Below are 25,856 nucleotides of genomic sequence, written 5' to 3'. Positions count from 1 at the left end.
ACTGATGGTTTTCCTTACCAGTCTGGAGGTAAGTGGATCCAGGGTTGGTTAGAGTCAGGGTCAGCAAAGGTTTTCAGTAAAGTACCAGAGAGTAGATATTTTAGGCTTTGAGGGTCAGACGTTTGTTTTTGCCTGCTGTTTAGTGTGAACGTAGCCACTGATCATGTGTTCCTGACTGTGCATCGACTGTGTTCCAATACAACTTTATTTGGAAGAACAGACAGTGGGCTGGATATGACCTGCAGGCTGTAGTTTGCTGGCCCCTGGGCTAGAGTATCAACCGACTCAAGGCTTTTTCCCCTTCCGGCCCCGTCATCTTGACAGCGTTGACATTTCACCCAGAGGCTCTCACCATCGTTGGCAAAGTGGCTCCCTCCATGTCCCCGAGCATGGAAGGAAAATGCAGTGGGCAAGGAAGAAGGCTGTTCGTCTCATCGCGTGCCTGCCTTTTTCGGGAAGACACTTCTGAGAAGACTTCAGCGTCGATCTCCAGCAGGAGCTGCTCCGTGGATGGAGGAAGGCCAGGCACAAGGGGGGCTGAGCGTGGCTGTGGGGTTCACACCAGCTGATTCTGCCTCACCTCCCTGCAATGGTTGGGCCTTCTCTACTCTGCTCTGGACCGTTGGAGCAAAGGTCTAGTCAGACAGCCTCCCTGGCCCCTCCAGACGATCGTAGCTGTCATGCTTTGTGAACAGATGGCGCCCGCAGTGTACAAAGGGCTAAAGTTTTGGCCACATTAAAGGACTCAATTTCTTCTTTATATCAGAAAAATGCCAAGGTAGGTTCACCCCAAAACCTGCACACGATGTCTCTCATTATATACTTAATCACCAAAGCTGGAAGCCGCCAGGTGACTGGATAAACAGATGGTGCTGCTTACATACAGCAGAGAGAGGCATGAATTACTGAAACGCCGCACTGCGTGGATGATCTCAAAGACATTATGCAGGTTGGAATAAGCCAATGCAAAAGGCTGCAGGAATCCATTGTATGAAATATCTAGAAAATGCAGTTATAGGGGTGTGAGTGGGTCACTTTGCCAGGGGCCGGCAGCACAGGGCATGTGACTACAAAGCAGAGTTTCTCAACCTTGGCACTGCTGGGTCGTTCTTAGCTGTGGGACCGCCATTCTTAGCTGTGGGACCGCCATTCTTAGCTGTGGGACTGTCCCGTGTATCGTAGGATGTTAACAGCTTCCCCGGCCTCCACCCACTCACTGCCAGTAGCAACTGCCTGGTTATGACAACCAAACACGTCTCAAACATTGCCACATGTCCCTGGGGAGCAGCACCATCTGGATTGGGAGCCACTGAGCTAAAAGGCAGCTGGGAGAGCTTTCCGCGGTGTGGGGCTGCGTCCCGACTGAGTTGGGTACTGGCTTCCCTACGTGCGCGTGCGCTTACAGGTAGGCATACCAAAAGGGGTTGATTTTACTGTCTGGCAAGTTAAAAACTAAGACTTTAAAAAGCAGCAAAACACCCCACAGAGAGACCCACACTGAGTCTCAGTGAAGAAACCAGCAAAGCCATGGCCTCTGGGCCCCCACCTGCCTGTCACATAGACCCAGATCCCTTTCGCACCCGCTGCTGCAGCCTGCAGAGGCCTCAGGTATAATTACACCGCAGAAAACCTTGCTACCCCAACCTTAAGGAGCCTTTCTTGGCAGATAGAATACAAGATGCCCAGTAAACTTGAATTTCAGATAAACAACAAAGAATCACATCCCCCGTATAGCAAACAGTATGCGTTTATCTGATATTCAAATTCAACCAGGCAGCCTGGGTTTTTTTTTTATTTGCAAAATCTGCTACTCTTAGGCTAATCTGCAGTCTTAAAAAAAAACCTATTAAACCTCAGCCGAGACATATTTTTCAACTTTCTCAAAGGTACAGATGTTATGGTTTCAATGTTATGCGGGTCCCGTCTCCCTGCCGGTGTCGGTTGCTCCACCCACCTCACCCCCATGCCTGACAGATGCAGGCCGGCTGCCTAGTCAGTGTGACTTGTCCAGGACATTTAAATACAAATAATCAAAATAAATAGGTACATACACTGACTAAATCTGATATTTTGTAGCATAAAATGAAAAGGAATTGTTCTCCCACAAAATAACCTTTCTCAGCCCTTCCTGGGCTATTAGAAGAAAAACAGATGTTACATCTGTATACAGGTCCCCATGTTCGTATGTGCCCTTCGTTCCTTCGCTCCTTCCTTCCTTCCTTCCTTCCTTCCTTCATTCGTTCCTTCCTTCCTTTTCTTTTCTTTTCTTTTCTTTTCTTCTCTTTCTTTCTCACTCTGTCACCGAGGCTGGAGCACCGTGGCATGATCTCCAGCTCACTGCAACCTCTGCCTCCCAGGTTCAGGCATTTCTCATGCCTCAGTTTCCAAGTAGCTGGGATTACAGGCATGCACCATGATGTCTGGCTAATTTTTTTTTTTTTTTCTTTTAAGTAGAGATGAGGTTTCACCATGTTGACCAGGCTGGTCTCAAATTCCCGACCTCAAGTGGTCCACCTGCCTTGGCCTCCCAAAGGGCTGGGATTCCAGGCATGAGCCACCGCGTCCGGCCTGCATTTCTTTCCTCCTGGTTGTAATCAGGCTAATTTGCATTGCTGCTCCTCATTTAGTGGCTCCTGGGAGGGAACTTTCCTTCTGTCGGCCGCACCAGAGCCTGGGCCTGTCTTGCCACTGGAGCACCCCAGAGCGTGGGGCAGTGCTGGACTCAGTACCCGAGTCATGAGCAGATGTTCAGTAAATGAATCTTCAGGGAGTGGTCGGTGCCTTATGACGCACCTTCTAAGTTCATTCATCTCACCTTGAGGAAGCGCTACATTCTCTCTCGGGTTCTGCAGGTCAGACCGCATCACAAGGACTCAGCTTTACACGTCCTTTCTTGCTTGTTTAGGGAGTGTGTATGTGCAGCCGTGGCTCCTGACCAGGGACGTTTTCTCCCAGGGGACATGTAGCAATGTCGGGAGACATTTTTGGTTATCACGATATGGAAAGGTGCAGCTGGCATTGGTGAAAAGAGGCCAAGGGTGCTGCTAAACACCGCACCACGTGCCAGGGAGCCCCGATGCCGGCTGTGCACAGCGGGTGGGCCCACTGTGCTGGTTGCGGCCCGTCTGGTGAGCAAGCTTTGTACCCAGCATTAAATCTGGCTTCTGTGCAGGAGCAGAGGGTGAAGGAGACCACTCTTCCCCTGAATTATGGAGCTTGTCAGAGGAGGAGGATAATATGCGTGAGGGTCCCAGGGAGGCCGGCCCTGAGCATGGCGGAGCCTGAAGGAGAGGATGGAGAGGGGGGACGCGGCTCTGGACCAGCACTCCGTCTTCAGCCCAGTCGGTTCCCCACACAGCATTCGGAGTGGGTCTCCCGCCAGAGAACCCTGGCTGCGTCACCCCTTGCCCTAATCACCCACTGGGCTGTGACCTCCACGACCCAACCCCTACCCACCTCGGCCTCACCTCCTCTGGCTCCTCACTCATTCTCCAGCCTCGCCCCGTCTGGTTTCTTGCTCACTCTCTCCAGCCTCATTGACGTCCTCACTGTGCCTGAAACATGCCATGAATTTCTTAGGAACCTGGCATTTGCCATTTCCTCTGCGGGGGACATTCCCTCCCCAGAGCCTCCCCTGGCTCACTCTGCTCTGGGCTCCAGTGCCTCTGAGATGCCTTCCCCACTGCTCCCCACTGCACCCCACTTCCGCATCCCCCCACACTCTCCTGGATCCTTCCTAGTCCTCATCACCGTGGGACAGAGCACTCTATACCCCTCCGTCGATCTCCCTGGCCAGTCAGCTCACGGGGTGGTCACGTTCTTGTTCACCAATGTGCCCCAGCCCCCGGCACACAGTAGCTGCTCAACAAATAGTTGCTGAATGAATTTATCGAAGAAAAAGCAAGTTAGTTATTCCAGCCTGGGACACAGAACCTGCATTAGGTGAAGAGGACAAGGCAAAGGATGCTTCCGTCTCAGTGTTTCCGGACATGGACCTTCTCTGTGGCCACCGGGGAGGAGCTCAGTGTGTGTTTCACTGACGTGGAAATGTGTCTGCAATATATTACATAAAGGGCAGACTTCTGTGAAACAGGATTGATGGTGCTGTTTCGATCACATGGAATCGCACCCTGGTGTCTCTGCATTAGACGCGTGTGATGAGGCCAGGCTCTCAGCTGTGGGTGAACTTAGAAGGGCTGTGTGCTGGGTGTGCCTCTGCCGTCCCCACCGTGAAATGACTCATCACTTTTGAGCGAGAGGTCCCGCATTCTCATTTCGCACTGGGCCTTGCAAATTGTATCACTGGTGCGGGCGCCTGGGGATGAGCGGAAGGTTGATGCCGGCAAGTGGGCTCCTAGCGAGATGTTCCAGGCCCACTTTCTTCTCTGTAATTTTCTCTCATTGCAGTCACCAGGTATTGTTTTCAGACCCCCCGGACCCAAGAAAAAGTCAGAGAGATAACAGAGTTCAGAGTCCTTCAGTCCAGTTTCTTCCAAATGACTCTAGTCATGCATTTGACATTTCAAGGAATACCAGGGACGTAAAGCTCTAGCTGTTGGAAGAAGCTGTCCCCTCCCCATGCCTGGGGTGCTGACCTCCAAGCTCACGTGTAGGCCCCACCCTGTGTTGGGGAGCCATGACCTTTGTTGAGTACCAACTGTAAACCCAGACAGAAGGGAGACCATGGGTGAGTTTGCAGCACGAGGGCTCGTGGCTGTCATGGCAGAGAATGTGGGTTTTGGTTTTGACAGACCAGAGTTTGAATCTTAGCTTTGCCATGGACCAGCTCCAAGGCCTTCATCACTCAGAGCCTTGCTCCTCCTTTGCAAAGTCAGGCTGTGGCATCTGCCCTTACTGGGGCTGTGTCGAGGGTGGGGTGGGCTGAGAGCCCCCAGTCTGCTCTTGGTGGGGTGGACGTTATTCATTGAGTAAAGAGCCCGCAAGAGCCAGGCACCGTTGTAGGCATCTTCGCGGTTTTATTCATAAAAAATGTCCCTCTAAGGCACAGTCAGTGGGTCGTTCCCAGCCTGGTTTTGCTTTTTAGCTGTCACCTTTCAAAGGGAATACTTCCGTGATTTTTTTTTTTTTTTTTTTTTTTTAGTATATTCTCATTGTTGTGCAGCCATTCCATTGTCTAATTCTAGAACATTTCCATGACTCCAAAATATCCCTTACCAGGCACTCCCTGCTCCCCCAGCCCCTGGCTCTAGGCAACCGGTAAGCTACTTCCTGTTTCTATAGATTTATCTGTTCCGGACATTTCCCGGAAATGGGATCGTTCAATGTGTGGCTTTGAATCTGGCTTCTTCCGTTTGGTGGAATGCGTTTGAGGTTGGTCCGTGTTGTAGCATGGATCAGAAAGTCGCTTTTTTTTATGGCAAACGATATTCCACTGTATGGATACACTGTATTTTGTTTATCCATTCGTTAGTTAATGGACATCGGGTTGTTTCCACTTTTGGGCCATCATAAACAATGCTCCTGCCAACTCTCGTGAGCAAGTTTTTTGTGTAAACCTATGTTTTCAGTTCTTGTGGGTACACGCCTAGGAGTGGAATTGTTGGGTCATGTGAAGACTACGTATTGAACTTTTTTTTAGGAATTGCTAGTGTATTTTCTGTATCCCTTTTTCATTGTTGTTGAATGTGAATAAGTGTGTGCCATGGTGGTGTTCAGCCTTTAGGTTAAAAACCTGAACCTTTTCCCAAATTTTGTGACAGAGGGGAAGAGTACATACCTGCCCTCGGAGCACCAGTTCTATGTCGGGTCCCAGATGGCTGGCACCATGCTCCCTGTCTCCAAGTCTCTAGGAAAGGGGCAAGAACAACTCAAAATACCAGTTCAGTCCAAGCAGTCAAGGGGTTTTTCATCTTAGTTGCTGGGGTGAGAATGCAGGCTTCAGGGCTGGCTTGATCCAGTGACTTAGCAATGTCAGAAGAGACCTGGTCTCCCTGCTCTGCCTTCTACCATAGTGGCCTCTTTGGAAACATGGTCACCTGTGGTTGCCAGATGGTGGCTGTTTCTGTGGCTCCATCCATCCCTCCTTTCTCAATCCTGCGAGAAAGAGAGAGAGAGAGAGAGAGAGAAAGAGAGAGAAAAGCTTCCTTCTGGACACTAGAGTAGGAAGCTCTGGAAACCTCCAGGATATCTCTCTTTCATTTATTGGCCAGATCGGGTCATGCGCTCATCCCCGAGCTAATCGCTGCAGCCAGAGGATTAGCTGCCTTTTATTAAACCACAGGCCCCACCTCTAAGGCCAAGGTGGAGGCCGCATAAGGCACAACTGCCTCAATGAAAATCCGATTGGCTACCAAGAAAAGCGGGGTGGACAGATGGGTCTAATGGCATCATCCCCATTTTACAGATGAGGAAATAGAGGCCCCAGCGTACGACTTGCCTCTCTCAGCCCGCGCAGGCTGGTTAGCGGCTGACGTGGATTTAAACACCCTTCAGACCCCCTTCTTGCCCCTGTGTCCTGACATTTCTCAGCTGGGGCTGGGGCTCCCTGGATGTCGCTGTCCTGACAGCTGCCCACAGCCAGCCAGACGCCTCCGCTCAGAGGTGCGGGGAGACTTTTTGCAGCACGTGGATTTGAGGCATCTGGAACAGCATCAAGGTTTTCAGGCCAGGCATTTTTATTTTGCCCTAAAAGCCTTCCAGGGGGGAAACACAGTTCCTAGGGGCTCCGTTTTAATGGTTTCTTTTATAGAACCATTCAAATTATAGATGGGTGAACTCAGGGAAACCCCGCTCAAGAATGCAGGGAAGCTGGACGTTAAAGGGGGTTAAGGTAAAATAGTGGCGGGTGGGGCACATTTGTTCTTTTAAACGCTAGTTGTTAAAAAACCAAAGTGAACCCCCTGGTGCCAATCTGGTCCTGGGAGGCTGGGTTTCTTGACTTCTGGCCCGTCTGGGGGACTCCAGGTGAAGTTAATTCCAGATGCGAATGGGACCGTGGCTTTCGCTGGCCTCCGACCCCTCCCACCTAACTTGGGGGCGCCGTAGCTGCAGAGGCTTGGCCTCCTGACTGTCAGTCATCCTCATCTGGGTTCAGATTCTGCTCTGTTGCTTCCAAGCTGGTTATCCCTGAGCAGTTATTCGGCCTCTCTGAGCTTGTGCTGTCATGAGTAAAACAGGCCTTGTTTCTATTGGATGCTTTTTTTTGGCTTTGAAATACTCATCACCCCCAGACATGGTATTACATATATATTTGCCAGTGACCTCATCGTTAGTCAGCGCTAAGGGATACATGGCGTGTCCCTAAGTCCATCTGCAGAGCGCAGGATGTGGAGTTCGCCTCCTCTACTTTCCTCCCCTGATTTCCGAGACCCGGTACCCTGCTGGTGTCCCCATTTCTCCTGCCCAGGCTTCTTCTGGATCCTTCCTTACTGGGTACTCCTGCACAGTCTCCGGGGCATCCCTCTGACCCTCAGCAGAAGACAGAGGCCACCTAGGCTCAGGCTTCACATCGCTCATCTGGCTGCATGCTTTCCCCTGGCAAGCTCATCCAGTCCTGGCTTTAAACCCCATCTCCAAGCTGGGGACGCCCAAGCTTGTATCAGTGTCTAGACCACTGCCCTGAGCCAGCATTTATTGAGCACTTAGGGTGTGCAAAGCTCTGCCCTGAACCCCAGCTGAGCATTAAGTGACAGAGGCAGGCTTTGAACGCAGGAGGTCTGGCCTGGGCCCCACTCCCTCCCTCACTAGCCCAGAGCTCTTCTCTTCCAATCGATCCGTTGATCAAGCCTAGGCCAGAGCTCTGCAGCCTGCCTGACAGCTGCCTTTTGGTGTCAAGTAGGATTTCAGACAATATCTACTAAAGCAAACTGCATTTTGTCTTCTCTGTTTCTCAGCTTATGTGCCATTGCCTCTGTTTCCCTACCTTGGTAAACAGCCTCTCCCTTCTTCTGGGGCCTTGGGCCAAAAGCATACCAGTCTCATGACATTCCCCTTTTTCTCACACCTTTTATAATCCCTCCCAAAATTCAGTCCCGAATCTCCCCTTTCCTGGTTTGGAGGCTGTGTGCTGGTTATTTGAGATGTCACCTTTGGGGGAAACTGGATGAAGGGCACTTGGGACCTCCCTGTATGTCGTCTTTCAACTAACTGTGGATCTATAATCATTTCACAATAAAAAGTTAAAACCAAAATAAATTCTCAAGATGGATTTTAAAAGTGAACTCTTGAGGATCTGGCTGTTTCTCACCAGCCTCCCTCCCCACTGTCCTGGGTCCAGTCTCATGCCATCTCCCACATGGACCATTCTGTTGCCTTCCAGGTTGACTCCTGTGGTCGGCTTGCCAGGGACAGGCTGAGTGGCCTTAGAACACCCACTGCAAGTCCCCACTATGGTTCTCACTTCTGCTTGCAAAGTGCCTCACTGTCCTGACCAGGGCCCCGGATGTGAAGTTCCACTCACTGGGTGGCCTGAAACACAGCAACGCTTTATTCTCTTACAGCCTGGAGGCGAGTGGTCCAAAGTTGAGGTGCCACAGGGCTGTCCCCTTACAAAGGCTCTAGGGAGGAGTCCCTCCTTGCCTCTTCCAGCTTCAGGGGCTCCTGGCAATCTTTGGTGTTTCACGGCCTCTGTCTTCCCAGGGCTGCCTGCGTCTGTGCCTTTACGTGGCCTCCTTATGAGGACACTAGTCAGCGGATTAAGGCTCATTTTAATCTAGTATGAGCTTAACTGACAACAGCACATCTGCAAAGACCCTGCTTCTAAATGAGTTCACGTCCTGAGGTTCTGTGTGGGTGTGAATTTTAGGGGACGGCAGCCACGTGGGACGCTGGCCTGAGGCGGTGCTCGGGTTGCCCACAGGACCTGACCTGACTCATGCCCCTCCTGCCCCTCCCAGTTGTTCCTGCTACCTGCCCCTGCTCCTTGAGCACACCCTCCTCTCTCCTGCCTCCAGGAACTCACCTCTGAAGTTCCCTCTGCCTGAAATATACTCTTCCCAGACATCCAGTGGGCCCCCTCGCTCACTCCAACTCTCTCTGTTGGAGTCCAGGAGAGACATCCTTTCACTCAATTATTATGATACACACACACACACACACACGTGTGTGTGTGTGTGTGTGTGTGCGTGTGTATATATATATATATATATATATATATATATATATAGAGAGAGAGAGAGAGAGAGAGAGAGAGAGAGAGAGTTGTGTGTTCTGGAAAAATCATTTGTTAATTCATTCTCAGCCATTAAAGAAACACTTATTAAACACTTACCCAGATCTCTGCTCAGATGGCCCCCGTAGTCATTAGAGCTGCTTGCGCCGGCTCCACCTTCCTTGGCACAGAGCAAGATTGCCCCCCAACTCCTAACTCCTAACTCCCTGAAGTTAGGCAGATACCATGACCTGCTCTGGCCAATGAAATGCGAGTGACCCTTACGGGGTGCACTAACCTGCCGCCTTCCGCAGGCATCAGCCTGGCTCCCACCCCTTGTATTCTCCTCCTTGACTTCCCCACAAGCATGGAAACCCAGAGAACAGGACATTTTCTTGGCTGTGTTCGCAGTTATGGTCCAAGTTTCTTAGACAGTACCTGACCTAGAGTGAGTACTCAGTAAATACTGGCGGGGTGGAGGAATAAGGAGTTCAGGAATGAACCGGGAGGCATGGCGTCTTGGCAGCCCGTCCTGCTCTCGGCCCTCCCGTGACCACTCTCCCCGTAACCACTCTTCTGTGTACTTGGCTGCCTCCCATCCAGGGCAGAGCATCAACCCCAAGTTGGCGGGCCTGATCGGGCGGCATGGGCCCCAGAACAAGCAGCCCTTCATGGTGGCTTTCTTCAAGGCCACGGAGGTCCACTTCCGCAGCATTCGGTCCACAGGGAGCAAACAGCGCAGCCAGAACCGATCCAAGACGCCCAAGAACCAGGAAGCCCTGCGGATGACCAACGTGGCAGGTACACCCAGGTGGGAGGGGTCACAGATGCCCCACCCCACTCCCAGGAACCCAGCAGGGCCCCAGCAGGATTGGGCAGGGGAGCGACCCAAAGTCCATTCAGCTGCTCAGCCGATGGCTGTGGAACACATAGCAAGAGGAAAACTCCCAAATCCCTCCCTACACAGAGCATCTTAATTCTGTAAAAGTAATAAATTAGCTTAGACATGCAAGTAGCAAAACATTTAACACAGCACCAAGCATGTAGATATTTAAATAGATAGAATAATGGCTGCACTTACAGCTACACAGAGATGAAGGAAGTCTCTGAAACATGGATGGGAAGGCCCCCAGAAAGCATGCCCCATGGAAGGAGGGAGAGGGAGAAATGGGGAGGTGGAAGAGTTTGCTGTATCTTTATTTCATCAAGTGAAAATATTTTAAATTCATGGCAAATTTCAATACTTGATAAATATAGGTGGTAAGTGTTTGTTTTGATTTTGTTTTTGAGACAGAGTCTCGCTCTGTCACCCAGGCTGGAGTGCAGCGGCGTGATTTCAGCTCACTGCAACTTCTGCTTCCTAGGTTCAAGCGATTCTCCAGTCTCAACCTCCTGAGTAGCTGGGACTACAGGTGTGCACCACTGCGTCCAGCTAATTTTTGTATTTTTTAGTTGAGAAGAAGGTTTCACCATATTGGCCAGGCTGGTCTCGAACTCCTGACCTCAAGTGATCCACCCGCCTTGGCCTCCCAAAATGCTGGGATTACAGGCATGAGGCACTGCTCCCTGGCAGGTGGTAGGTTTTAAAAATATATATGATTTGGGATACTTTTCAATTTGTTTGAAATGTTTCTTTACTATATGCTTTTTTAAAAAATTAAAGATAACATTTTCGTTGCAAGCAATTCAAATCTTAACAGTAAACATAAGTAATGCGAACGCATTGTGCAAAGGCGACTTGAGGGACTGCCCCACGCAGCTCCTCTAGAGCAGACCTCTTTTAGCCCATCATGTTGTGTGGTTCTTGAGGTTCTGGGGTAGATGTCCCCCACTTCACAGAGGGGAAAACTGAGGCTCCAAGAGGGTAAGTCGTTTGTCTAAGGACACAGTGTAAGTGGCAGCCCTGGGTTTGGGTCCCTAGGGTCTGGATGGTCCCTTGCCCTAGGCACTCTTCCCTGTTGGGCTTTGCTGGGACCATCTGCCTGGCCAGGATGAGCTTTGGTGTCCCCAGCAACCCCACCAAGTGCTTTCTGACAATTCTCCAGGCATTTGTCGAGCCCCTACATGGGCCTGGCTTTGCCCCAGGCACTGGGGATTGTGGCCAGGATCAATCCCTTTCCCCATAAGCTGATTGGGGAACTGATATTGACAGCTTCTTGTGGCCTGCGGCTGCTGGGATCTCAAGAAGGTGTGTTGTGGTTCTGGGCTTTGCGGGTGGGCTGATCTGGAGCAGCCCCGCTGGCACCGTGGGCGTGTGTGGACAGCCCTCCCACACCCCTCGACTGGCTTATACCCCCTGCACATGCAGTGCCAGGTCTGCCAGAAGATGCCACTGAACTCCTCCCAGACTAAAACCAAAGCGTCGAATCAATGAACCTGATAACAAACCATTTTCCAGTGGGCTGGAGGGGTGACACCCCCCAGATCCAAGGAGCCCAGTTTGCTCCCATCCCGCCGGACAGGGGAGCTGCTGCCTGGGGGTGCCATTTCTCTGGCTCCTCGGGAAGCCAGTTGCAATGAGCAGGGCAACAGCCTCTCCAAGATGCCAGTGTCTTAATTCCTGGAACCCGTGAATGTGTCACCCTCCAAGGCAAAGAGGAATTAAGGCTGCCCGTGGAATCCAAGGGGCTAATCAGCTGGCCTTCCTATACGTGGGCTCTGTGTGGCAGGCGGTCCCATCAGTCCCTACAGGAGAGAGCCTTTGCGAGCCGTGGTCGGACCCATGTGAGCACAGAGGACAGGGATGTAGAAATGAGCGGGGCTGCCTGCCCTGGGAAGCTGCACAAGGCAGGGAAGGGATCCTGCCCTAGAGCCCCGAAAGGAGCCCGGCCTGCCTACGCTCGCACTTACCTGCTGCGACATGCTGGACGTCAGAGCCTCAGAGCTGCAATCCGGTTGTGTTGTGTTGTTTGGAGCCACAGCGTGTGGTAATTTGTCAAAGCAGTGATAGGAAAGAATACATCTTTGTTGGCAAGGTGATTTTCTTTTCCTTTTTTTCTTTCTTTTTCTTTTCTTTTCTTTCTTTTTTTTTTTTTTTTTTTTTTTTTTTTTTTTTTTTTTGAGACAGGGTCTCGCTCTGTTGCCCAGGCTGGAGTGCAGTGGTGTGAACATGGCTTACTGCAGCCTTGACCTCCTGGGCTCAAGCCGTCCTCCCGCCTGAGCCTCCCAGGTAGCTGGGACTGTAGATGCACGGCCACCACACCTGGCTATTTTTCGTAGAGACGGGGGTCTCCCTGTATTGCCTAGGCTGGTCTCAAACTCTTGGGCTCAAGCTATCCTCCCGCCTTGGCCTCCCAAAGTGCTGAGATTACAGGCATGAGCTGCTGCTCCCGGCCTCCTCAGAGTACTTCTCTCATCCCGCTAAGGAGCTGGGCCACCACTGTCCAGGGCCGGCTCAGGAGTTGTAGCCTTCTTGGGTCCAGGTTGATCAAAGGCAGAAAAAGGTCTGACGTGCAAACTGCTGGCTACGCGGGGGCCTCTGAGCTGCTTTCAGCTCTGGGGCCTGTGCTTGGACTCAGGAAGCATCCGAGGGGAGCAGGGGGCTCCTGAGAAATGTCCTGGTGAGGGACAGCGGCAGCCCCACTCCCAGATTAACCCTCTGGTGCCAATAGCTCCTTCTTCCTCCTCACCTAGCCTAGCCTGAAATTTATGTTCATTTTACTTTTCAAAGGAGAAGGCAGGTCAGCTGGGTTGGTGACCTTTTTGGGACAAGGCTTCCTGACCACTGGTGGGTTTCCTGGGACCCCCAGATGGACCTCGGTGGCTCTGTGGCCAAGCATGTTCAGAAGTCTTTGCAGAGACTCAAGCTGTGGTGTGGGGTGCAGGCGATAAGATCATTCTGGCTGCTGTAAGAAAGATGAGGAGCAGGTGGGTGCCGAGGGGGTACCCGGAGTCCGGAGACCCCTAGAGGCTCTTAAAGATCATCCAGGCAGGAAGTGCAGGCAAACTCCATCCCAGCAAAAACTTCCTGTCCAGGAGCTTCACCGGGTGCACCTGAGTAACGAGGGGGAGAGGAGGCAGGCCTCGCAGGCTTAGAATTCAATCTGATTTACCCCACCGCCTCCTGATCAAAGCCCCACCAAGTCTCCATATACACGGCCCCCAGGACGGGCTCTCACTGTGTCCCGTGGCAGAAAGCCACTGCTGGGAACCTGCCTTGTTCCTGCAGATTGCTCATGGCCCTGTTTGAAGTTCTTCTAAACCCTGCCTAGAAATTAAGTAAAAAAAAAAAAAAAAATACTGAGGCCCGGCCCCACCCTAGGCTTATGCCAGAGTCCTTGAGTGTGAGTGTGTGTACGTGTGTGTGTACGTGTGTGCCTGTTGCTTTGAATCGTTCATCTCCCCCTGTGATGGGCTGGAGCCCTTTCGTGGGGCTACACAAGTGGAATCTCTCGGCGGCCGTGTGAGCTGGGGTGTGGGCACATGCTCCGGCATGCCACCCCACGTGGAGCTCGCTTTCCTGCCCGCCAGCCCCCTCCGCCGAGCCTTCACGTTCTCTTCAGATGGTGCAGTTTGGGGTTGAGAAACTGGGTCCCTGCGCTTCCTTCTCCCCCACTCATGTTTGGACCCAGCTCCCTGGTAAGCAGCCGCCTTTACCAGATGACCCGTGGGGCGGGAGCTGAGCCTGGGTGCCAGTCCTGACTTGTCTGCGGCCCGGGCAGGGGTTTGTGGAGGTGGATGGAGCTGTGCTGCTGGCGTCCGGGCCGTCTTCTGCTCACTGGCGTTCTGTTGCTTGGGGCGGGTGGGCAGGCTCGAAAGAATAGGGAGCTGGGAGTCTCTCCTCTGTTTCCTTGCCTTGCGTTCCTGCTAATAAGAAGTCCTAGGGATACACAGGCACTCCGGCCACTTTCTGCTGGGACAGCCATGATCCCAAGAGCCCTGGAAGTGCCTGCAGGGTCTGGGCTCCCTGGTGGCAGGGCCGGCGCTCATGCCTCCCTCTCACTCGCACACCACGACCAGCTTCATGAGCTGCGCTCGGCCTTGGTCTGTTTGGCTTTGGGTTGGAACGTTACGCCAAATGTTGCGGCTTTAAGACAGGGCTGGGGAAAGTAGCACTCAGGCCACTCCTTGCCCCTCCTGTGCTCATGACAGACATTGCTAATAGATCACGGCACTTCCTTCTGTCGGAGCCCACACACAGCTCCAGGATCCTCCTTGACTCAGGACACCAGGGAGTTGGCAGTGTCCCTGGCCTGAGCTGGCAGCTGTATCTGCCACCCTTGAGCTGACAGGATGTTCCTCCTTCTCTGCCCTGCCTTCTGCCCTCCCCATAGGGAAGAGGGAGGAGGCTCGTGGAGGGACGTTGCTACCTGTGGCTGTGGGCATTGCCACAGCTGTGAGGGCCGTCTTAGGTGTCTGCTCGGCGTCTGTGTGTTCCGGCGGGCAGACTGTATGGTCCAGCTGTTGGTATAATCCAGCTGTTTGGACTCTTCCCTGATGGTTCCTTGACCTTGATCTTCTCATGTTGAGGACACCCTGGCCCTGGGGAGGTCCCTACTTTCCTGGAGCTGGTTCTCTCCCTCCCAGTCCTGCTGCTCCCACACTGAGGGTGGGGACCAGGGGCCTCTGGGCCACCTCAGCTGCCTCCATTCTCTCTGAGCACCCCATTATAGCATTGAGCCTTGGGGCTGGTTCCAGCCACGCAGCCCTTCCCTCTGCCCACGCTGTCGGCTGACCCAGGCCCCGGCTTTCTCATTCCTTGCCGGGCTCAGCACCTGGCTCTGATCCTCTGTCCAATGCTACCCCAGCATCCTCAGGCACGGAGGGCATCTCGCCCCACTGCTCAGCATCCTTATCCTCATCCAGGAATGCTTCGCTCTTGGATGCCTCCCCACCCTCCTCTCTCACTTCCTTTTGGTTCTTACCCACGTCACCTCCCCAGAAGAGTGCCTGCTGGCACCCCTGGCAGCAAGCCCGCTACAGCCTCTCCTGCCTTGTTTTCCTCTGTAGCTCTCATCTCCATGTAAATCTTGTGCACTCGCTTACCTATGACCCGCCTCTCTTTCTGGAAAAGCCCCTGAGTGGCAGGGCTTTGCTGTCTTCACACCCGGGACTCATCTCATGCCTGCACACCCGGAAGCAGCCCATAGCAATGACTGAGTGAATGAATGACTACACCAGGCATGCGGGCTGCAAGGGCAGGGCACGCAGGGGCAAGCGTTCCCACCCCACAGCCTAGAGGCCACTGTCCCCACCCAGCCTTCACGGAGGTCACTTCACGGAGTCTCGAGTGTCTCCTCAGGACCAGGGCAAAACACACCTGTGACTTGGTTATAATCAATTAAACGTAACGTTGTCGTTGGTGTGCATATCTTTCCACGTTGCTTTTCTGAACTATAGATAAATTCTATATATAAATAGATATATTCAAAAATGGCACTTCAGGAGGCCAAGATGGGCAGATTACTGGAGGTCAGAAGTTCATGACCAGCCTGGCCAACATGGTGAGACCTCGTCTCTACTAAAAATACAAAAATTAGCCAGGTGTCATGGTGAGTGCCTATAGTCCCAGCTATGCAGGAGGCTGAGGCAGGAGAATCGCTTGAACCCGGGAGGTGGAGGTTGCACTGAGCCGAGATCGCACTGCTGTACTCCAGCCTGGGTGAGAGATTCTGACTCAAAAAGAAAAAAATTGCTAATGAAAACAAAAGTTGTCCGCATTTCAGTCCCCAGCAGGGAGAGTGCTGCTCCTGTCCGGCCTGACCTGGAGTCCGGTTCCTGCCTCCTGCGCTCTCTGTGCTGTTCTCCCGCCTCCGGCCTCCTTCCCTCTTCAACCCCCTTCTTTCTCCTTTCTGCTTTCCACTCTTGCTCGCTGCCTGTCTCCCATTTCATTCCAGAATTGTTCTCGGCCGTGGGGTAGCTAAGGCAGCTGCACACTGAGCGTTTCCGGGACCATCAGAACGTCCAGCCTGCGTCTGAGGAGGCGTCCTAATTTGCAGTGTGTGGCCCACAGGAGGCTAGCTTATGGCACCGCTCTTATCCCACCCATTTTACAGATGAGGAAAGTGAGGCTTAGGGAAGGGAGTTCAGTAATGTTCTTTTGGTCTTTCCATTTCTCGTTGTCTTAGAAGCCATGCAGAGAGAATTCTCCTGAATCAGAGAAAAGCCAAAAATTGCGTGGCGTTCCCCTCTTTGACATAGACCCTAACGGTGTGCAGCGGGTGTGGAGGAAACAGCGAAGCATCCAAACAGTGAACAAGTGTGTGTGTGAATGGAGTACGTGTGCAGCTTTAAATTTCCCTAACAGGTGGGCTAGAAGAAGAGTAATTAAAAACTGAACTGACTTGAACACTCGAGCACCCGACACTACTCCGGTGGGTACAGGAGCACTCTTCGTTTTGCAAACCAGGAGCCCAAGGTCTGGGAGAGCCGGAGTTTGACTCCAGAGCTGAAGCAGCCCCCGCGACCCCTGACCTGGTCCCCATGACCTGGTCCTGCCTCGTGTTAGGCTCCACTCAGAGGCTGCCTGTGCTCCGTGGTCTGTACCTCTAAGGGCGACACCTGGGCTCGAGCTGACCGCCATTTCCTACATGGTTTGAGCCTTCACAGGTCGGCCAGTGGGGATGGGTTGATGGGTTAGCTGCAGAAACTCAAGTCAAATGCCCTTCAGCCAGTAGAAAATTCACCGGCCTGCAGAGCCGAGGTTGGGTGGACGTTAGGGTTGGTTGATCCAGGAGCTCAGGAGTGTCTTCCAAGCCCAGCTCCTGCCCACGCCCCACCATCCTCAGCGCAGCTTCCTCTCGAAGCCACAGCTGCAGCTGGCCGTGGGGACATCGGGGGGCTTCATTACTTTTTGCTCCGGGGCAGTAGGAGGGAAAGATTGAGTGTCTCCCCACAGGTCTTTCTTAGGAATGGGGAAACGTTTTCCAAAAGTCCCGACGCCCCTCGGTTTGCCTTGGCTCACTTGAACCACCTCCTCCTTCTGAATCACCTCCTGCTCCTGGGCAGGTGTGCACGGAGGAGCTTCGCTTTGGGGTCCGACAGTGACTTTACAGAGCCTCTTTGAGGAGGTGATATTGGAACCAAGGCTTGAGCCAGACACAATAAGCACTGCAGGCAGGGGCATTGCAGGGGGAGGGGACGGCACGTGCAAAGGCCCCGAGGCAGGAGTGAGCTTGGTGCTCTGCCAATCAGGAGTCAGAGCACACTGGGCCTTGTGGGCCGAGGGCACAGCCTGGGCCTTGCTGAGTATAACAAAGCCACTGGGAAGTTGTAGGTGGAGGAAAGACAGGTCATGGCTAAGAAAAAAGTAGTCTTTGGGGTGGAAGGAAGATTGCAGTGTGTGAGACAGACAGACAGACAGAAACGCCTTGCAGTGTTTACAAGTGCTCAGGCCCTGACCCAAATGCTTACAAACTTACATAGTTCTGGAAAACCCCAGTATGTAATTTTCACTACAAGAGACCTCAGGAGTGTTTTTTTTTTTTTTCTCAAAGGTCACCATCAGGTTCTGACTCTGCCGTCTCATTTCTTCTTGCTGCTGGTGATGAGGGGGGCTTGTCCCAGGCCCGGTCCCCGCATCCTCTTGCCCTGCAGAGGGATGAGGGTGTTGGGTCTAAGTCCAGGTCATTCATAAGCAGATCTCTTTGGGAGGTGGATGGGGCTTGATTCTCTTACGGAATCCGGGCAGATGTCAGCATTTAAACAACACACGTGTATAAAAGAAACCAGTGTCCACAGAAGGATCCAGAAAGTATTATGGGATAAGACTGCATGAGAGAGGGATGGGGACGTTGGCACCTTCCTTACCAGGTAGGGCCTTTGCTTGGGGTGGAAATGAGTTTTAAGGCAGTTAGACTCTTGCACTGGCTTTTGGATCAGGAAATGTGCTTGGCAGCTGTTCCCATCACCGCCTGAGACGGGGGGAACTCTGATGTGCGTGTATGTCTTTCTTCTCCCTGGGCTCTGCTTCTTCACCTCCTTGTCAACGCAGAGAACAGCAGCAACGACCAGAAGCAGGCCTGTAAGAAGCACGAGCTGTATGTCAGCTTCCGCGACCTGGGCTGGCAGGTAAGGGGCTGGCTGGGTCTGTCCTGGGCATGGGGCCTCTGGCATGGGCCTCCCCCAAGGCAGTGGGTCTGTGCTCAGGCCTGTTTCTCATCTATGCCAGTTAAGACTCCTGTATCAAGTGGCCTCACTAGGGAAGGGGACTTGGGCTAAGGATGCAGGGAGGCCTCATGAAACCCAGGAGCAGAAATGTGGTTGAGACTTGAACTTGAACCAGGAACCCAAACACTTTGGACTCTGGACCCCGTTCTCTGCGCGCACCTCATTCCCATCCCTTGGCAGCAGCTTCTCAAGGTGATGCGGGGCCATGTGTTTGAATCCAGACGCCTGTGGAGCCATCTCCCGCTCTGCCCTCTGTCACCACCTACCCCATTCCCATTCCCAGGGGAGGGGTGGATCTGCCGAGCTTGGTGTGGGCTCTTGTTCCTGAACCAATCATGTTTTAGAGGTGTGGTCCTGTTACTGGCACATGGCTGCCCCCTCTGGAGTCATTTGCATGGAATGAGGCAGAGGGCAGGGGATGAACCTAGGAGAGGAGTGAGTGAATCCACCACGTGGCTGCCGTGAGCTCTCGTGATCCTCATTCAGAAATCATGCAGCCCCTGCAGCGTTCTGGGCCCTGTTCTAGGTACTGGATTGGAGGTGCAGCGATGAACGTTGCAATGTGTCTGCCCCGTGGGGCTCAAATATCCCTGGAGAGGGTATTGTCATGAGGTCATCAGGGCAACTGGTGGTGTTCTGCCCTAGGGGAGCTTATAGTTCAGTGGGAGAGTCCGGCATCTTCCCTGGGGCTATGCCCAGACACACTCAGGGCGTGCACACACACAGCCAGCTCCGAGCCCTCCCATGAGCTTGCCCTTGCGACTGATGACCATATCCACCCCCTGCTGGGACAGAACCCAAACTCCAGGGGCATCCGCTGGAAGATTCCGTGTGCTTCAGATCACCGAGGAGAGTATTGATCACTGAGGGGTATATTGTATTGATTATTGATTATGGTGGACAACATTTCTGTGCCACCCAGACCCTAGAGGCATGTGTGGCACACGGATCCCTTACTGAGCAGTGTACATACCTGTCTACACTGTCACTGAATTCTTACCCTGAGCCAGCATGAGTGATGCCATGATGAGTTATTAGCCTCTCTGGCAGGTGGGCGAACCAAGGCATGGAGGTTTGTTTAAGGTAAACCGCCAGTGTGTGGCCACCTAGTGGGGGTGGAGCTGATGATCACCAAAGGCCCCTTGCTATGCTGTCATCTGTCCAGGAGACACAGCCATGGATGACCATCTTAGATCGGCCCAGCCCTGTGGGGCTTTCCTCATTTTTAGGGTTTTTTTTTTTTTTTTGGAAATGGAGTCTTGCTCTGTCACCCAGGCCGGGGTGCAGCGGTGCGATCATAGCTCACTGCAGCTTCGATCTTCCCACTCAGTCTCCCAAGCAGCTCGCACTACAGGCTTGGGCCATCGCCACTCGTCCTTCTTTCCTTTCTTTTGGGACCATGCAAGGCCACCCATTTTTTCCTTCCCCTGCTGGGCCCCTGCTGCTCCGGAAACATGGTCTGAGTCTTTGACCTCAGGTCGAGGGCTTGGCATGGTGGCTTCTGTCTACAGGGGGGTCGCGACGCCTTGGCTCAGACTTTCTGCACGGTTTCCCATACTCTCTTCTCCTCCTCAGGATTGGATCATCGCACCTGAAGGCTACGCCGCCTACTACTGTGAGGGGGAGTGCGCCTTCCCTCTGAACTCCTACATGAACGCCACCAACCACGCCATCGTGCAGACGCTGGTAGGTGTCACGCCGTCTTGGGGTGTGGTCACCTGGGCCAAGTGGGCTGTGGGGCCGCAGATCCTGCTGCCTCCAAGCTGGGGCCTGAATAGACGCCAGCTCTTTGCCATGTCATGACGTTCATGACCCTTTGCCCCATTAAAAAAAAAATCAAAAATTGTATTTTATGACTGGTTTGGTATAAAAAGGAGTATAACTTTTGACCATGAAGTTAATTTATTTCTCCTAATTTTAAAAGTAACTAGAAGTTTTATGGACGCCTTCGAGAATGCTTGTGGTGTTGTGGGCACTGGTTACTGTGCCTAAGAGTATTGGGCCCTGCTTCATTTTCCAGCAGAGGAAACAGGTAAACAGATGAGAAATTTCAGTGAGGGGCAGAGTGATCAGAAGCGGGCCAGCAGGGTAATGGGATGGAGAGATGGGTGGGGACCCATGGGGCTATTTCCAGTTAAATTTCAGTGGGGCCATTGGGAAGATTCCATGTGATAATGAGATTCAGGTGCCCAGCACATGGCATGTGATTCCTGCTCTGCCAGCAGCAACCATAGTGATAAGAGCTAGGGATTCTGTTCTTGGGCTTAGAATCCAAGGTTCAGGGACCTTGGTTATGTAGCTCCCTGCCATGAACATCATCTGAACCTTTCCTGCCAACTGATCATCCACCCTGCCTTGAATGCTTCTGGTGACAGAGAGCTCACTACCAGAACCACCCCTTCCTTTCATTCAGTAATCTGCCTCCTTCTTTCCTTGTCCCCGTCCTGTGTGTTAGATCCTGGAGAAAAATCTCATCTAGTCCTTTCATTTGGTTCTTCCTTTTGAAGGCAAGGGTGTGTGTGTGTGTGTGTGTGTGTGTGTGTGTGTATTTTTTTTTTTTTCTTAAGCATTGATTTTCCAAAGTCCTCTCTCACTGGCCACGTTTTGGTGTGTGTTTCAGGTTCACTTCATCAACCCGGACACGGTGCCCAAGCCCTGCTGTGCGCCCACACAGCTCAATGCCATCTCCGTCCTGTACTTTGACGACAGCTCCAATGTCATCCTGAAGAAATACAGAAACATGGTGGTCCGGGCCTGTGGCTGCCACTAGCCCCTCCAGGAAGTCAGACCCTTTGGGGCCAAGTTTTTCTGGATCCTGCATTGCTTGCCTCGGCCAGGAACCAGCAGACCAACTGCCTTTTGTGAGACCTTCCCCTCCCCATACCCACCTTCAAAGGTGTAAGAGTGTTAAGAAATGTGAGCAGCACATGGCTTTTGATCAGTTTGTCAGTGGCAGCGTCCAATGAACAAGATGCTACAAGCTGTGTAGGCAAAACCTAGCAGGAAAAGAGAAAAATGCACAAAGAGAAATGGCCGGGCCAGGTCATTGGCTGGGAAGTCTCAGCCGTGCACGGACTCGTTTACAGAGGTAATTATGAGTGCCCGCCGGCCAGGCCACCCAGCCGTGGGAGGAAGGGGGCGTGGCAAAGGGTGGGCACATTGGTGTCTGTGCGAAAGGCAAATTGACCCGGAAATTCCTGTAATAAACGTCACAATAAAACGAATGAATGAAAATGGTTAGGATGTTACAGATATATTTTCCTAAACAATTTATCCCCATTGTTTGGTTTATTTTGATGCGTAAACAGAAGCTGTGTCATGTGGAGGGCGGGGAGGTCCCTCCCCATTCCCTTCGGGTTTCATTCTGAGGCTCGCAGAGACCCAGTGTTTACCGAGGTCTGCCCAAATCCAAGCTCTAGTGGGAGGGGAAAGAGCAAATATCTGCTCGGAGGAGGGCGGTGTGTTGACCTTCGGAGGAAAAATATGTTCTGTTGTTCAGCTGGGTGTGCAGTAGCAGAAATGGAACTAGGTGTGTGAACACCTGTAGACATTTGGGATTGGCTTTTCAGCTCACCCCAGTGGTAGGAAATCCATGTGAAATTGCAGAGGGGACAAGGACAGCAAGTAGGATGCAATTTGCAACTTGACCCTGTTGTTAAGAAGCACCAATGGGCCAGGCGTGGTGGCTCACACCTGTCATCCCAGCACTTTGGGAAGCCGAGGCAGGTGGATCACTTGAGGTCAGGAGTTCAAGACAAGCCTGGCCAATGTGGTGAAACCCCGTCTCTACTAAAAATAGAAAAATCAGCTGAGCTTGGTGGTGCATGCCTATAATCCCAGCCACTCGGGAGGCTGAGGCAGGAGAATCGCTTGAACCTGAGAAGCGGAGGTGACAGCGAGCTGAGATTGCCCCACTGCACTCCAGCTCGGGTGACAAAGCGAAACTCCATCTCAAAAGAAAAAAATAAAAAGAAGAAGCATCAACGAAGCCTAGTTCCCCGTGGGAGTGGGGTGAGCAGGGGCACTGTATGTCCTCCCAGTGGACCCTCTGGTCTTTGTCTTCAGTGGCATTCCAAGGCTGGGTCCAGCCCAGGGCATTCGTGGCTGTCTCTTTGTTTGCAGACCCTGATCAGAAGTTTCTGCAAACAAATTTGCTCCTTGAAGTAAGGCGGTGATGGCATAATAGGAAGTCTGATGGGTGCAGGATGTGCTGGACTCACGTTGCAAACGGAGGCCTTGTTGGGGGTGACATCCTGACCAAGTGTCCTGATGTGGAGGTGGCACTTCTGATGTGGCTCTTGGTGTAAGCACGCCCTGCCTTGGCTGGTGGGTCCCATACATAGTACGCACCCAGTCTCTGGCCACAAAACACGAGGCCTCGGGGAGGGCTGCACTGTCTGCGAACGTTTTCTGCATCTATTAAAAAAAAAAAAAAAAACGACTGAGACTGTGGCCACGTGGAACCCAGTCCTGTGGGGGACTGTTTCTCCGTCTTGACTCAGACGGTTCCTGGACACACCGGGGCTCTGTTTTTCTTTTCTTTTTTCTTCTTCAGTAGCTTGGGCTGCAGCCTCCACTCTGTCTGGTCCCTGGGAGGAGTATTTTCTGTTGTTTGGTTTCATTTGGTGGCAGAGCTGGGGCTTTTTGTGGGATCGCTCTGGGCGAAAGTGTTCTCATCGCGTACTGACCCAACCAGCCTCTGGTTAGCATCATTTGTACATTTTTAACCTGTAAATAGTTGTCACAAAGCAAAGAGATTATTTATTTCCATCCGAAACTCTTCTGAAGCCCCCCCTTCATCCCTCGTTCAGGACGACGAGCTTGCGTTCCTTCAACCTGTCTGTTTTCTTATTTAAGACTATTTATTAATGGTTGGACCAATGTACCCACGGCTGCTGCGTTAGCGGTCCGTAGTGAGAATTCTGTATAAATACGCAAAATAAAAAGGCTTTGACTTGCAATAAAAGAAGTTTGGTTCCGGTTCTCTGGCCTGCAGATCTCTGTGTGTTGTTTTTTTTCTCTTGGTTCTTGGACACTGAGGTTCTCTCCGACTGTTAAGAGCTCCCTGCCTTCCCTACCACCATGAACACGCTGTTTATCATCCAGGCCTTGGGGCTGAACGGGCGCTCGTCAATATTTGCTGCAGCTGTGTGGGGCTCTGGGCAGGAGAGATGAAACCAAGCACATATGTGAATTTGGTAGGCTCGACTACAAAGATCCTTGATTGAATTACAGTGCAGCTGTCAGCAGCTGTTTCAAAGAGGCAGGGGGTAAATTAGCTGTGTTTACTGCTAACATAGTTGAAAGATTTAGTCATCCCAATAAAATAGAGGCACCACAGAGCGAAAAAGGGCAGGAGGTGCACACCCAAAACTTTAAAGCGGTGCCAGCCCCAGAGCTGACACTGTCCAGTGCAAATGGCTGGGGCAGCTGCTGGAGCGTGGCTGTGGACGTGGACGGCCCCCAGCAGGCCTGGCAAAGGCAGCCAGGGCCCAGTACCTCGTCATGCATGGAACAGCGCTCGGCCGTGTAGTGTGGAGCAGCGTTTTGGATGCCTTTCCGCTTTGAAGTGCACACTCGGGTCACCTGATGGCTGTCGTTGGAATCCCCGCCTGCTACTTGGACAGGCCTTCCGTTCTTCCCCTGTTGCCTAAAACAAAGCTGCTGCTCCTAGCCAGTCCCAGCCCTGGCGATTTCCAAACCCTCCTGCCATTGTCCTGGTGAGCAGTTTCGCTTTTGTTCTGTTTTCCAGGCTGAAGACCAGAGCCACAAACCGGAGGTCCAGATGTGGCCTGCGGACGGGCCTTCCTCCCTCTGCGTGGTGTTTATCTATTTCTCAAAAGGTGAATTCATTGCTAACATGTTCTTAAATATCAGAAGATGGGGATGAAGAAAAGCTCCCCAAATCTGGCTTCTCCTGAGAATCGGGAGGCCTGGCCACGCTGGGCCCCACGCACATGTGGCCACTCTGGGTGGCTGTGGAGGGACAGCTGATGCCCAGTCTCCACTGCTCCCTATTGCCTCTCTTACAAAAGGGTGAGTGTCTGTTGCTGTTTTGAACATTGTAGACACCTGTGCATTGACGTCCCTATTAAGAGCAGGAAAGGAGAAGCTAGCCTTGGCGAGCTGGGCGCTCTGGAAAAGACAAACATCCTCTCTTCCCGTGTCACTTGTTCTCTCCCCTTCATGCTGATTGTCATCCGATGATGACAGAAGGCAGCTTGTCTGTCTCCGTTGCTGGAGAGCAGCAACTTTGTCTGTTTGGGTCACTGGATGTCCCCGGTTCACAACACAGGGCTTGCCACACAGCAGAGCTTACTTAACATGTTTTGATGAATAAATGTCATTGTAGCTACCAACAGGCTGGAAATCAGGACACCTGGTCTCTGCCCTCACAGCCGAGTGACCCTGGGGAGGGCCTTAACCCTGGTCTTCTGGGCCTCCCACTTTCAGACCAAGGTTAGAGTCAGGGGCTCACGGGTGGGCTTCATCTGATTGGCCCCTTTGGTAATGCTGGGCAGCAACTTGGGGTCATCAGTGAAAAGCATTCTCAGGTGCGCCCGGAAGCATGCCCCGCCCCACCCCCCGACAGAGCAGTGACCTTACCTGCTGATCTTCATCCCAAACCCTGTCGCTGCTTCCTCTGCTTTTTTGTTGTTGTTCTAGAAAAGGAAGTGGCTTTAGGAAGGAAATAAGTGTGACGAATCTGACCTTAGATGCATGTTTGCTCAAACTCACATCATTGTTTAATGCCACAAGCAAGCCACTGAGGAACAGACTAAATAATTCCCAAGAAAAGTTTATATGCACACACGTGCATGCGTGCGTGTGTGTGTTGGCGGAGGGTGTCTGGGGGGTGCAGGTGGAGATGGATTTGGCCACAATATGCTCTGAGGTCCACACCCTTGTATTTGACCCTCGGTGGTGCATATCTAACACAATTAAATTACAGAAATGGAAATGCTGGGCTGGGCGTTGTGGCTCATGCTTGTAATCCAGCACTTTGGGAGGCCAAGGCGGGTGGTTGAGAGTTCGAGACCAGCCAGACCAACATGGAGAAATCCGGTCTCTATTTAAAAAATTATATATATATATACACACACACACACACACATGCAAAATTAGGTGGTTAGGTGGACATGCTGGCGCATGCCTGTAATCCCAGCTTCTCTGTAGGCTGAGGCAAGAGAATCACTTGAACCCAGGAGGCAGAGGTTGTGGTGAGCCGAGATCATGCCATTGGACTCCAGCCTGGGCAACAAGAGCAAAACTCCATTTCAATAAATAAATAAATAACAAATTATAGAAATGCTGAATAAAAATGGTTTTGAATGCTAAAGCCAGCAGAGAAATTACACATTCGAGCTCTGACCCTTCCTGACAGAGTCCTGTGGTCTCCCTTGTTTTGGGAGGTTTTCACATAAGCCCCTTATACATTCCCCCTCGCCGAGAGTTAGGCGGCTTTGTCCTTCCACCTTGCAAGGTCACCCTGACCTGTGGGCGGGTCACCCAGAGGTGCTGTGAGTTGGACAGAAATAGCTGCTCTGAGCAAATGCCTTTGCCGCAGTCTGTGGAGAGGAAGATGTTCACAGCCCTGCAAACGAGTGCTGGTCTCTGTCTGACCCTCGCTTAGTGTGTC

General features: G+C 52.3%; 1 protein-coding gene across 2 annotated transcripts in view; it reads left to right on the top strand.

Annotated features, from left to right (window-relative positions):
* Positions 1–23,197, top strand: part of BMP7 (bone morphogenetic protein 7) — a 95,807-nt gene extending 72,610 nt beyond the window's left edge. Inside the window, exons 4-7 of one of the 2 annotated variants that reach the window (XM_003932614.4) lie at positions 9,713–9,910; positions 18,042–18,118; positions 19,793–19,903; positions 20,838–23,197. In XM_003932614.4, the coding sequence (XP_003932663.1) occupies positions 9,713–9,910; positions 18,042–18,118; positions 19,793–19,903; positions 20,838–20,987 (536 nt within the window). In that variant the 3' untranslated portion in view covers positions 20,988–23,197. The remainder of the gene's footprint in view (positions 1–9,712; positions 9,911–18,041; positions 18,119–19,792; positions 19,904–20,837) is intronic. The other variant, XM_074406693.1, reaches the window with a different exon arrangement.
* The last annotated feature ends 2,659 nt before the right edge of the window (positions 23,198–25,856 follow it).

Source organism: Saimiri boliviensis, chromosome 9, assembly GCF_048565385.1.
Source record: "Saimiri boliviensis isolate mSaiBol1 chromosome 9, mSaiBol1.pri, whole genome shotgun sequence".
NCBI classification, from domain to species: Eukaryota; Metazoa; Chordata; class Mammalia; order Primates; family Cebidae; genus Saimiri; species Saimiri boliviensis.
The sequence above is the reverse complement of the archived record's forward strand: the minus strand, read 5'-3'. Positions and strand labels throughout refer to the sequence as shown.